This window comes from Festucalex cinctus, chromosome 1 (assembly GCF_051991245.1).
Source record: "Festucalex cinctus isolate MCC-2025b chromosome 1, RoL_Fcin_1.0, whole genome shotgun sequence".
In the NCBI taxonomy this organism is placed as follows: Eukaryota; Metazoa; Chordata; class Actinopteri; order Syngnathiformes; family Syngnathidae; genus Festucalex; species Festucalex cinctus.
In genome coordinates, this window is record NC_135411.1 from 66,910,680 (window position 1) to 66,925,148 (window position 14,469).

A 14,469-nucleotide genomic window follows, 5' to 3' on the forward strand; every position below is an offset into this window, starting at 1 on the left:
GCAAATGATCCACATCCACAATTACTACGACTTAATTTGATTAAATTAAATTAAACTATTTTGTTGTTTCTATTTTTTAGCAATAATTTTGCTACTGTACAATTATTGGACATTGTCTAGTATTCAATGTGTAACCAATAGCCGTCTGTCTTTAATGGGGGTTTGTGTTTGTTTGTTTGTTTTTGCAGCTTATACATTTGGATTCTCATTCCAGTGCTTTTGATTTCAGTTAGGTTAAAATTACGTTTCCTTATTTGTTGTACAAGTTTTTGTTTGCGATATCATGTGACGTCATGATGACGTCCTGCCGTACGTCTCTAATGACGTCACGTATTTGGGCGCGAGAACCAGGAAGTGGAGCACAGTAAAAGAGCGTTTGTCATGGAGCAGTCTGACATTGAGGCTGAACAAGTCACGATGTAATGATTCGGACAGTCGCTCCGGAAACATGGCACTTTATTTTCTCCTCTTCTTCGCCTTTGCAAAGGCGACATTTGGAAACGGTAAGCGCGAAATAATTTTGGAGGGACTACTGCACGTTAGCGACTTGGCTAAGCTCCACGGAACAAGTGCACAATAAAGATCAGAGCCGCTGACTGAGTTCACTTTTAAATGTTGACTATTTAAGGTTTGGGACATTAAATATCTACGTGTGTTTATATTTTCCCGGCGTTCAAAATGTATATGGATGTATGTTAACCTTTCTTTAGGAACAAAATAATTACCCTGATGTATTACACAATGTAACTAGTACTAATTTTTTCTATGATGATCTTGATTGTTGTTGACTGAATACATTTTATGCAATAGTTGTTTTTCCATATTTATGTATACATCTCACAGTTGAGGAGGTGGCATTCGTATCAGAGCTCTCGTCCAAGCCAGCTCAGAAGTTGTCCAAGTATGGTTGGTATGGCAACGCAAGGTTGCAAATGTTTCATATACCAGAGGAGACCGCCATCGCCCGCTGGTTCTTCACTGTAACCAAGGGCCACAGCATTCAATGTGCAGAGAGGAATGTCACCATGTAAGTTTTTTTTTATTATTATTCTTTCTACATGTCTTTACCATATACTGCCTTAACATCCCACTTTTTTCCTAGCCATATTCGGCACGGTGCTCCTCCAGTAATAAACCCAATGGATGCAAGGTTTCCAAACATGACGCTGTGGAGCCCTTCTAGGGCCCTGATCCTCCCAGTGACCTCGCTCAGCTCAGCAGCCTTGAGTGTCTCTAATCCCGCACCCGGGGATTGGTTTGTTGCCACCCACTTGCCTGAAGATGATGGGCGCATTGAGCAGAAGGTCTGTGCACTTACTTTTTTGCCTTTGGCCACAAACAGTTTGATGAGATCAGTATTACAAAAACTTTGCTTTAGAAAAGTAGTTGTTGGTGACCTTTTTTGTTACGTGCAACTCCACCACATCATACGGATAGGTATTGTGTTTTGTTAACCATGTTAAGTAATAATAGAGGGTTTTTTTTTTTTTTTTTGAAGCCCAACCTGTTCAACCAGAGTAGGTAGCAGATTGACTGGTTGGTCAGCATTAACGTCAATTGACCACACTTTTACGCCTTTTTGATGACCATAGACTTGGACATTATTTGTAATTTGGATTATCACTAAAATTATCGAAGAATAAATTGATGGAATTGATTAAAACACATCTGGACACTGAATGAAAACTATGAAGTGTTTTATTCATTTCATTGACACCAATAACTTCTGCAAACATTTTCTCGATGGGGAAAAAAAACAAACAAACAAATGTATCCTTTCAAAAGAGGTTATGAAGTTGCAAATTTGAAAACAGTCAAAATGACTGCCTTTTATATCAAAGTAAGCAGGTATATTTTGCAACATATTCTCACTTTTTTTGTGTCTTTAAATTCTTTAGGGCTTCCCATCGTGTTCCTACTTTTTCCAGTCTCAGCTGTCCATCAGGAGGGCAGTTGACACACCCATTATGCAGACAGGAATCAGGCTCAAACAGACGGCAGCCCCTAACAAACCCGCACGCCTTAAGTATGAAGTCTCTGTGTGATAATGTCGTCATTTAACTCCAGATTCCTACAATTAATGTGCTGTATGTTTGTGTGGGTAGGCTATATGTCCCGCAGTTTTCCTGGTACATTTTGGTGACTGTGGATGAGTGTTCCTCAGCAGAGGGTGCAGGAAGTAACAACTGTCCTGTGGCCCTCAGCCTGGGCTCAGACTCTCTGCTTTATGATCCAGCAAGATTGAACTGCTCGGGGGCGGGCTGTACTGCTAATCTCACTCACCCGCCCTGGGACACCTGGTTACGTGTTGTCGTGGAGAGCATTCAAGAGAACCAAACAGTAACTTTCAGCATTAAATCAAGCTACTCAGGTAATTTACATAAGCACACCAAATGGAATGTTCACTCAGTATAGTTTTGCTTGCTGCAATGTGGTTTAGAATACCATACTCTGATTTGGCTTGTGTTTCTACTGGGTGTGTCTACGGGGTGGTGATAGTTATGATAGTTAATCAAACACAGCATTGTATAACCGAGAACTGGATTCAACATACAACTGAAAGATAGCAAAGTAAACAAAGCACAGCAGGGAAAGACAACACATTTCTTTTATTTTGACAGAGCTGTGTATTACAAGAAAACAGTTCGTTTTTTTTCTTTGTCTTTTAAGTCAAGTACAAAAGGGTCTAGCTACCTCTATAACCTTCATGTATGACCAAAAAGTGTTATGATAGGATCAGCTATAGGGATGGACGAGTACCGATACAAGGTATCGGGCCAATACCTGGCTTTAATTCATGGTATCAGTACTACTCGCGACAGTTTGCCGCCCTCTTATGGCTATTTTATGATCAGAATTTCCATTCATTTCATGCAGTTTTAAGGGGAAAAAAAGTGTTAATTGGTACATACACATCTTTAAAATTATCTGTCATTGTTTTTTGGGCAAATTTTATGTATCAAAAGTACTAATCGTATCGTTGACTATTCAAGAGTTGAGTACTTGCTCGCACTGATATGAGTCTTTAAAAAAAAAAAAAAAAAAAACGCGTTATGATAGGATCAGCTATAGGGATGGACGAGTACCGATACAAGGTATCGGGCCAATACCTGGCTTTAATTCATGGTATCAGTACTACTCGCGACAGTTTGCCGCCCTCTTATGGCTATTTTATGATCAGAATTTCCATTCATTTCATGCAGTTTTAGGGGAAAAAAAGTGTTAATTGGTACATACACATCTTTAAAATTATCTGTCATTGTTTTTTGGGCAAATTTTATGTATCAAAAGTACTAATCGTATCGTTGACTATTCAAGAGTTGAGTACTTGCTCGCACTGATATGAGTCTTTTAAAAAAATAAAAAATAAAAAAATAAAAAAAATAAAAAAAGTGGTATTGAACATCCCTAACATAGGCGTGCACAGGTAGACCCCTACTGGTGCTGACACCCTTGCCCCTCTGCCTAAAGTGCCCTTTGGAAAGTTCTTCTTTTTTTTTTTTTTTTTTTAATAAAATAAACACTTTACTGAGGACAGGTTAGTGTTGACACAATTTTCGAAAAGCTATATGATTACTGGTAATAATCGCGTGTGCGTGTGTGTGGTTGGGGGGGGTTGCACCCCTCCAAGCTCTCGCTCTCTTGCTCTCTCCCTTTGTCACGTGAACGCTAGCCACCGTTGATCGCAGTTGGACAGAAACACGCGCACACGCATCTCAGCCAGGTAACTTACGGTGTTATGAATCCAGTGAAATTGTATTGGTTGTTTGCCCTCTATTTCTTACCTATAATCATTTTGCTGTGAAGTAGCATATGTCTCATACAGCACAAACAAATGAGCATAAATTAGCCGAATGGCCACCTAATTAGCTAGTTTAAAATGCTATATGCTAATTCAATAATAGATAACGTGATAACCACCACATAGTCAGACTAATGATATGTTGCATTGAAAAGCATTGGACTTTGGATCATTAACAATAAAAATATCCCAAAATTTGCGCGAGCATATGTGACACTTCAGCATGTCCACTCCAAAAACTCACTGCCCGCCACTGGCTAGTTGTCACTAATCACATTCAAAAGCAGTCCAATACGTCCTCGGTGGTCGAAGCATTTTAATTGAATTGCATGGAAATGTCAGAAATGCCCGGATGTTTGGAATTGTCACTTGCCTGTGAGAAATACCCTTTTGCCTGTTGGAATGACAACTGTCAGTATTATTCATTCTCAGGCCCTTGGGCTGTTTGGTTACTAGTTGGTCTATTTATTTACTATTATTACATTTGCGCAAAAAGTGCCCTTTTTTTTCCCCAGAGCACTTGCCACCCCAAAATGTCTGTGCACGCCACTGATCCCTAATGAGTTATTTTAGTACCCTTTTGATAATGGAAACTAGGGCCCGACTGATATGGATTTTTTGAAGCTGATGCCGATCTTTGGCCAAAAAAAAAAAAAAAAAAAAAAAAAAAATCAGCCGATTAATATATACAACGTATAAGTACGTTTTTTGTCTCACAATTTATTTCATTGGGTGTCAATTATACACTGATTTTCACTATTCACAGGATGGTTTATTCCCAGTGAATAGTGGGGCTGAAGTGTAAAAAAAAAAAAATATTGTTGAAAGAAAGAAGTTTCTTTTCGGCTCCCAGAATGCATTGTGTGGCACAACGCATTTAATGAATGACATAAGTGTCAAGTGTCAGCAGGGATGGCACAAGAAGGATCCCAAAAACACAGATTGGAGGGAGGTGTACAATTTTTTCACTAACAATCAGAAATAACACGAGTAACAAAAAGCTCTGGCAACAGGCCAGGAGAACACTAAACAAAAAACACCTGCACCAGGCAAGGAAACAAACAAGCAAACAAAATACCGCCGGCTACAAAACTCACGGACTCCACACAACAAAAAGCGCAGGATATAAATTACCAGGAATTAAGCTAAAGTGTAACAGAAAGCGACGTGAAAAACTTACGTAATTAACAACTATAAATCTTGACGTGACAATACTATAAAAGAGTCGAGAAAAAATGCACGCTATGCAGACTGACAGTGAGCAAGATGAATCTTCCGACATAGAGCACTTGTCGCCCATGTCCTTTATAGCCCTCTGATTGTTGATGCCCACCAGGTGCGGTGCCACCAGACACGCTCCCACTCAATCAGGTGCTGAAAAAACAAAAAGCACAACAGATCTGAGGGCTGAACCATGACAATAAGGATGTTACTCCTTTGTCTGTGTTACCAATAGTTGAATCCGTGTCACATTTAACATATTGTTATTTATGCTGTACTAATTTTTTTAATGTAATTAGTATTTTATGAAGCAAACCCTTGACTTTAGGTTGTGTGTAAAATAGTGACATTCAGGTTAATTACTTGCACAATTTGAATTGCTTGTAAAATTTCGGATTTGCTTTGTTTTGAATGACAGGTCCATAGAATGACCTAATCAACAAATGTCATTAGTATTTAGAGTTCTGAGGTACAAGGTTATGGTTAGATGTATGTGTAATAAATAATTAGACCAGTGTCACTTGTGTACAGCTGCTATAAAGGGTTAGCGTACAATACATGAAGGTAAAAATAATCAGCAAATGACCAAATCAGTGGCTGTTGTTTGAAGGGATATAATTGGCTGATTAAACGGTCGCACCTTACAAACAAAACAAAGAACTGCGCCCTACCGACTGAACACACCCAAAATGTACTTCTTGGTGGAAACGGGGCCAAATACAGTCTGAATTTCTTGCTGTGTTTCAGTGAGGTGCAAGCCAGAAAGCGAAGGTCTTGCAGCCAATGATGGGGGCGGTCTCCAAAGCAACAGCAACTCCTCATCAGCGAGCAACAACTCAGTGGCAACGGAGACCTTCGCCTTCAACAGTCAATCCAAATTACTGAATTTGTTGCCTTCCGCATGTGTATGGAGAATCCCAGTCCTCTATGAGGAAACCGATGCGCTCTCGTTTCGGTTCACTCCTGTCACTGGACCCAATGTCAGCGTCAGCTCATCCCACCCCACGCTCCTTACATACCCCCTGCCTGCACAAGTCACCGGCGGGACGATCAATCTGCAGCTCACACTCAACACTGTGAGTGTTCATCAATTGCAAACACTATATGTGCAATACTGTTTGTGTCTGAGTGAAGTTTTGCTTTGTTTTTCTGTACAGACTAATGTAACACTAGGGAATAAAAGCACCGTGGTGGCCTGCTTCACTCCCCGAGCACCGATCCTCAAACTCAGCAAGGCCCTACAATGCCACACAGGTAACACCCACATTCTGGTAAGACAAATGGCAAGGCATACAAGGAATGTAATGAGATGGAATACCAGAGCTGCTTGAAAAGGGATAGGTTTTTTTGTTGTTGTTGTTTTTATTTAATTATGGTCATTGTGGTTTACATGACTAACTGACATATATCAAGATCAACTCAGTTGATGCATGCTCTGTAATGCCCTTGACTTTATTCATTGTCTGGATGCACAAACAACCTAGTACCCAGTTGCCATTTAATGACTATCATATTTTTTGGACTGGTCTTTTTCTGGTATGGGTTAGATCAAGTGACACCTATAAATGTGTTTATATCAGTGGAACAACTTTTAATCATAACTAACTACACAACCAGTCAATCAACTGTGGGCAATGACATGACAGAAATAAACATTATTTAGTTACTATGATTTAAATCTGGTAACCTCCACATTACACAACTCTGCAAATATATACGCCGTACTGTCAGTAATCAAGTTTATGCAAGTATTGGATATTTAATCCACATTTGGAGGAGATGTGATTCCTATCTGAGGTTAGTCAATTCCATGTGGATTTTATTCCCTTAAAGGGAAAGTCAACCCCAAAATATTCTCACAATATGTAGCAAAAGGGTCCACATGTGCCAAAGAAATAAAAATTTAGATACTAATATATTCGAATTCTGCATTTAATTCCCTTTAAAATATTTTTATTTAAAACATGGAGTACCTAAAAAAATTGACAGTTACATCAGTTTTAATGTTGGAAGGTAGAAATCCCTAGTTTTGTGAAAAAGGGGTTTCTTTAAAGTGTTGCTACTTGCATCTTTCAAATGTCCATAGCAACCAGTACCTTAGGAAAAAGATATGAACCTGAAATTTTCAGGAACTGTTAAAATATCAGTGGAAAGTCAATTCCAATAACAGGCAAATCGTCCGAGATTTTAACCCATTAAATATTTGGAAGTTTGACCTCTCAAGAGATGAAATCAGCCTCAACTTTGAAGATCGCATTCAGCTGACAATTTATCTTCTGAGGCACCAGCCAAAGTTTTCTTATTTTATTGTTGCTCCTTGTGGTATTTTCTTGCATAAATTAGGTCATATTACCACAGTAGGAAATTTGATTTCATAATTTTGTGTCAATTAAAAGATTATTTGCCATTTGATGTGGCCTGTGATAAGTGCTTTATTGATAACTTCATGGATGTGATGTCTCAACTGCATTTGGTCACATGAAGAAAATGAAAGTGTTTTGTTTTTGTTTGTTTTGTTTTGTCCCACCACCCCACCCCAGGTAATACACGAGGGACACTGTGTTTAGAAGTCAAATGTGTGCATTTTGGGGCGGGGTGTCACTGTTGCTCAGGGTTTATGTAATGACCAATCAATCACAGCTCACCTATTTTCTGGGATTGGTCATGTGACTCGCATGCTGAGCTGTGATTGGGCATTACCCGAGTCTTGAGCAACTGTGATGTCATTAGTCTGCCATTTGCTGTTAAGTGGCAAAATGGCCACCTCCTGAGATGGATAAAAACAGGTTGATTTTGCTGCTTAATTCGTATTCCACAAAATATGCGACATTTGGTTTTGATTTGACATGATCACTCTTGTGTGCGTCTCTGAAGGTTTGTTTCTTGGGTATGGTGTGAATGTGAGCACCAGCTTTCCTCAAGCTGTCATCCGGCTGCCTTTTCCTCCATCAGGAACATGGTACCTCACTCTGCAACTCATGTGCAACGGGTAATTGGCACGTGCATTTCTTTTAGATGTGAAATGACAACTACATGGTTTCAAAAAGTCATTTGGACAGTATGACATACAGTCTACTTCCTCCTTGTTTGTGGTCTTTCTACAGAGTATTGTTGAATTCTTTATTCAGTCAGACATAAATTCCAGATAATTAACAACTTTTTTTTTTTTTTTTTTTCTCACATGTGTTTTGTGCATCTGCAACAGTGACTGCGGCAGTGTGTCTGTTGTGTCCGTGGACCCTGAAGTTTTCGTCAGTGCCTGTGTCGAGGACTGCGGCCCGTTTGGGCGTTGTCAACTGCTCAGGTCCTCCAACTACCTGTACGGGGCCTGTGTGTGCAAGAATGGTACAACTTACCCAAAAGCACACCATAATGTACTTCACATGTTGTGTTGATGTTTGTATTAAAGCTAAACAATGAACTTATTTGTATGTGTGTTTAGGTTGGAGGGGTTGGGGCTGCACCGACGGCTCTGCAGCTGTGCCGTTCTCCCACCAGTTAGTCGCCACTCTGCTGCTCACGCTCAGTAACCTCACCTTCCTTCCGGCAATTGTGTTGGCCATCAAACGCCTCTACGTCACGGAGGCGTCTGTTTACCTCTTCACGTTGTTCTTCTCCACAGTAACGCTCAAACACACAGTCGTTGACGATAAAGTTGGGCCACAATTAAGCATTAAACTGTGTGTATGTGTGTACTACAGTTCTACCATGCCTGTGACCAGCCGGGCATAGCCGTGTTGTGCATAATGAGCTACGACACCCTCCAGTACTGTGACTTCCTGGGCTCTGTTTGTTCCATATGGGTCACCATTTTGTGCATGGCTCGCATCAAGAGCACAGTGAAATATGTAAGACGATCACCTGCTGCTGTTAATGCTGTCGCTGAGTATTTTTCTTGGCTATTTGGACATGGCAACAACGCTCTCTTTATGTGTACGCAGACTCTGTTTCTTTTTGGGACTCTGCTGATCGCCATGTCATTGCAGCTGGACCGCAGAGGTCTGTGGAACCTGCTGGGCCCCATCCTCGTCGCCATATTCTTCATGGTGGTCGCTTGGGTAAGGGATGCAACCTGAATTGAATTTAGTGGATGTAAATACTCATTGTTCCTTACCTTCTGCACACATATGCACATTACACAAACACCAACAAAATTAGCCTATGCTAAATGATTAACAATCACGATTAGCATTGGTCCTTAACTCATTTGCTCCCAATAACGTGTAAATACGTTTTGTTTTGTTTTATGTTTTAAGTGTCCCAAAGAAGTATTAAGTTTTTTTTTTTAAATTTTTTTTTGTTTTTGTTTTTTTTATTTTTTTTTATGCTAAAGCATACAGAAGGCTTTGATGCAGCCTCTGAACTGCAAAGAACGGTTGCAGAAATGGTAGTTATTACACAAATGGCCAGCAGGTGGCAGCAGAGCAAAGGAGATCAACCAGGGCCATCTAGAAAAAAAGCTAAATTACTTTTTAATTTAATTTAATTTTAAATAGATTTGTGAAAACTGATGAAACTTAGCTCTCTTCTAATGCTAATTGCTGCAAAACGGAAACAGATACAAACATTACTTTTTTTTTCCTGATGAAAGAAGATACTTTAATCTTCGTTTTGATAGGTTCCATGCTTTTATAGCAATTGAACACAATATTCTGTGGGCCTTGCAAAATCAGTCAAAATTCAGTAAAACAGGTGGGAGCGAACGGGATTGCTTCTGTGAAAATGGCTGGGAGTGAATGAGTTAATAAAGTTGAATCACTTACTTATTGTACTTTTCCTGAAAATCACTTCATAGTCCAACGTAATGAAAAATCCAATTTGATCTCAATGTACTTTAAATAGCGCTTCATTTTCATCATGTGTTTACTAAGCCTGACGTATTCGCTTGTCTCATTCAAACATATTGAGTTGTCGAAGCCTACAATGGCCATTGATGCAGCATACTAACGGTGCAGCACACGCACAAAGGTTTTTCAAATAACTCACGTTATGCTCCAAGATCCCGTGCCGTCACCCTAGTTCCATTCCATCCCATTCAAATCCATAAACGTCCGAAGGGAGTTTGTTTCTACCACCAGCGTCCATGCAAACTCCCTTGCATCTGTTGAGTGCATTGTGTCAATTTGACTTGTTTTTTGCACATTTGGTGGAGTATAATAGTCCTTACTTATGACAAATGCCTCGTGTGCACGCTACTTGTAGGAGTGAGGAAAAAGAAAAAGAAACTCTGCTTAAGTGCCGTAGAGTCTTGCTCTATGTTCACCACTTTGTGTTGCTCTTACGTGTGTGTGTGGCCGGCGGCAATAACTTCATTAAAGCTCTTATTTATTTAGCGATTATGATGCGGATTGTTTTGTTACAAACACAAGGCATGTAGCGATGTTAATTTTCTCCCTTTTCAGTCGAAAGAGACCACAAACAAACCCTAAGAAGCATCTTGGTTAGTAGTGGTGAATGACAGTTGGAGTTTGTCAGCAATAAGTGTCCATGCGGAACACGAAATATAGGTTTCGGGCCTCCCGGCCACTTCCAGGGGCCGCAAATATGTATTTTAAAAATTCTTAAAATAGCTTTGACGCATGTATTTTTGCGTCGACCAATTTTTGTGGTTGACCTAACCGACTTGGTCGACTTTTATTCCTAGCCTTAATTTGTATGCAGCTTTATAGCACATGTCATACACAATGTTCTTCCCAGAGGTTCAAAACAACATTTAATTCATTCACTTGCAGCCATTTCGACTGAAGCAACCCACGTCGCTCCCGGCTGTTTTACTGGATTTTGACTGATTTTGCAAGGGTCACAGAATATTGTGTTCTATTGCTATAAAAACATGTAAACTACCAAAAGAAAGATTAGAGTCTTTTCTTTCATCAGGAAAAAAAAGTATATTTCTATCTGTTTCCGTTTTGCAGCAATTAGCATTAGAATAGTAGCTAAGTTTCGTCATTATTCACAAATCTAATTAGAATTGTGAGGATACTCTGCTGCCACCAGCTGGCCGTTTTTAGTAATAACTACCATTGCTTTAAAGGTCCCCTCATATGAAATGTTCACTTTTGGGGGGGTTTGACACAAGTATGCCTTACCATAGCCCTGACTAAGTCCCCAAAGTTGTGAAATAAACGACCCATGTTTCCCTTTCCTATGGGCGTTTGTATCACATTAGCTCAAACAGCACTCTCAAATGGGCAAATGTTTCAGCAGGTCGGTTTTACACGTCACTAACCCCACTTTTTTCGGGTTTTACACGTCACTAGCTCAGCGCGAACTCCACCCTCACAATTTTCAACCCCTCCCCCCTGCCGGAGCAAACAAACAGCAGCAGCAGAAGAACAGCATGGTCCACGATTTCACGGCCCCGTTTCTACGGCCCGGAGGGTCGTGGAAGGTCCGTCACCGACGTCGATGGAAAGCCGAGGTCGAGCCGGTTCCCGTAGGACTAATGGTTCGATTGGTACGGGGTGTCAATCCCAGTAGCTACACCCGGAAAATGTGCATCGTGAGGAGGGTTAGCAGCCCTGACAGTTTGTGGCAAACATTTAACTGACTTACTGCTTCAGGAATTTGGGACAATACAAAGTGGATTAGCAGAACATCTTTCACTTATCCCAGGATCGATACCAACTATTGAAACTAATGAGCCAATATTCCTTCAGGTGCAGATGTGAAGACTGTTTGTAAGCAGGAGCACACAGAAAAGATGAGACTTGGCCACGCCCAACTCATTTTGTAGTCAAAAACACGCGGAAGTCTGGCGAACCTTGGCCACGGCCACCAAAACCACTCATTTGATGCTAGGCTAACAGTAGACCTTCCTCGTGGAGACTGCAACTCTACAACAAGGGACAATTTCGTGAACATTTCTTTTGATACAGTATTAGGGCCCCCACAGGATGGTTGGTGTCATTGCTGCAAAGCTCATTTCAGGAGATCTTTAAGCGACCTCTTCAAGACAAGAAGCTGCATCAAAGCCTTCTGTATGTTCTAGCATAATAAAAAAAAACAAAAAAAAAACGTATAAATAAATTTTTGGGAGTGCAGGACAAAGTATTAAAAAGCGTTATGATAAGGTCTGTCCTTGACTGCCTTCATGAGTGGCAGTGTGACTGAATGAACTACTCTTTGTGTTAACAGGTGTACCGAGGAGTTACGCATCGCCAGTGTTATCCCCCGTCCTGGCAGAGATGGGTCTTCTACCTCATCCCCGGAATACTCTGCGCTGTCATCGGGCTGAGTTTGTACGTTTTTGCCCAGACGGAGGACAACTACTACTACACGCATTCAATTTGGCACATCCTGGTGGCCTGCTGCGTTCTCTTCCTGCTTCCGCCCCGTGAAAGGAGCCGGCCTGCCGTCAACTGGACCAAGGGATGGCGGCCGGATTGGAATTGCGCGTGGCTCTGGACTCCTCGCATTTGTGGATACACGTTGTGCCAGAGCAGCAAAGATGAGCTCCAAACTGTCACGTGATGCTGTCGTGCTGATTCTGTCAAACTACTGCAACAACACGCACTTTCAAAATGGAGTGTCTGCTTCTGCAATGTTTTCCTCATACTAAAATCAGCAATGCAAACTCTACTTTATTTGTAATGCACTTTTAAAACCACTATCGCTGCATACAAAGTGCTGTACACTGAGTAAAAATTAGACATACAAAAGCATCAGTTAAAATGAAAACAAAAACAGTAATCACCATAGAATAAAAGCCATAGAATAAAAATGTAAGAACTCATAAAAGTTAAGGAATTTTTCGGACCTATGACATTTCATTACCTCCTGATCCATAGAACCACCTCAACAATAGATATATTCAGGTATCTTGACCAGAGGTTTGTAGTTGTACATATTGTTAGTGTACTGTAGCTCTTTTATATACTGTATTTGGTAGTCAACACACTGTATGCACCAAATATTTACAAATTCCATGATTTTAAAAAGTTCAATTCCTGCTCAATGATTGTGTGAATGCAACTGTCTATATGTGCCCTGTTTGACTGGCAATCAGTCAGTTATTGTCTGCCTTTTACTTGAAGTCCATTGGGAGTTGGGACAGGGTCCATGCAACCCTGAACAGGGTAAGCAGTATAGAAATTATGTTTCATCATTTCCATGACGGCAAAGGGTTCACATGCCAGTTGAATGATTCCTGTTGTGTGTTTAAGCTCGTCATTCTGAAGCATTTTGATGATTTATCTGAGTTCCGTAGCACTTATGCTCAAATGCGAATGTAAATGCAAGTACTATAAATGTGCCTCCCCTGTTTTCCACGTCTTTTGTTTATTACCTCATTTATTCTAGATATTGTTTTTATGCAAATTATATGCACTCCTTATTTTGGGTATTTTTACCACAATTTTCGCTTTTGACATGTCAACCTCACAGTCTTCGAGGCTGCCTTTTGTTGTCCACGTTTATGTGAGAAAATTGTATGAAGAGATCAGTGAACCTTTTGAATGTTTAATTTACAAACAACAAAAATAAATCTTCAGTCAGTAACGTACCTTTTGGGAATGTTTTTTCAACTCAAAATTGAAGAAAAAAAACAAACAAAAAAAACTTGTGCACAGGCAGGATAATTGATTGAAGTGTACAGTTTCTTTTGTTGAATATGCAATATTCATATGTGACTGTGACTAAATGGGAAGTGGAAAGAAGCAGATTATCGTAATCCTCAGAAATGTGGAAAGTGAAGTGTTGAAACACTCAGTGTGTGCAATACCTTGAATCCATTAGTAAAATTGATACTCTCATCAGGTTCTACAAAGCTGAGTGTTAAATCTCACTGATGGAACAATTTATTAAGGTGTAGGCCGCTTACAAAGCCTTTTCCTGGGATCAACATTGAAGGGCTCAAGACCATGTCACAGAACAGGAACATGACATTCATATACTGTACAGTGAAACGGTAATTCATGTTTTTTTTTTTTTTTTTTTTTTTTTAAAGGCCTTTGTAAAGTAAATTCATAGAAACGTCTGTGTAACTTGTGCGGAAACCGATATGAAGCTATATAGCTTCCTGGAATGTGTGTGTATGTATGTATGTATATGTGTATATATATATATATATATATATATATATATATATATACACAAATTTTTAATCTGATTAATCACACTTTTTAATTTTGATTAATCACGATTAATCAGCTAAATTACTTGCATATTTGGCTAATATAAAATAAATACATAATACTGTAATATTTTGACATTAATGTATTTTATTATCTGAATGTCATTTGCAAATATTGATTAAATGGATGTACGCAATTGCATGCATGCGCGTATATTGCTCAAAATGTAACAGCATCATATCAATTGGGTGCAATTCAGCAATTATTCTTAATTAAATGCAAATGCCTTTTTATTAATCTAAAGTCCCATCGGGGTGTTTTTTAAAGTGAAATTTACCACCGACTGGAGTCACCCCGCAAATTTTGGAACAA

At 39.7% G+C, this 14,469-nt stretch overlaps 1 protein-coding gene across 2 annotated transcripts; it reads left to right on the forward strand.

Annotated features, from left to right (window-relative positions):
• The first annotated feature begins 335 nt into the window (after positions 1-335).
• Positions 336-13,526, forward strand: pgap6 (post-glycosylphosphatidylinositol attachment to proteins 6). Of its 2 annotated transcripts, XM_077504209.1 has the most exons (13): positions 336-503; positions 844-1,027; positions 1,103-1,304; positions 1,899-2,026; positions 2,106-2,371; positions 5,771-6,099; positions 6,181-6,277; positions 7,898-8,012; positions 8,229-8,368; positions 8,466-8,644; positions 8,725-8,871; positions 8,965-9,081; positions 12,161-13,526. In XM_077504209.1, exons 1-13 carry the CDS (start codon positions 449-451, stop codon positions 12,494-12,496), a joined length of 2,295 nt encoding a protein of 764 aa, XP_077360335.1. In that variant the 5' UTR covers positions 336-448; the 3' UTR covers positions 12,497-13,526. The 2 variants fall into 2 exon arrangements, with proteins under 2 accessions (XP_077360335.1, XP_077360326.1); XM_077504200.1 differs by having other exon boundaries at positions 5,771-6,277.
• Positions 13,527-14,469: the final 943 nt, after the last annotated feature.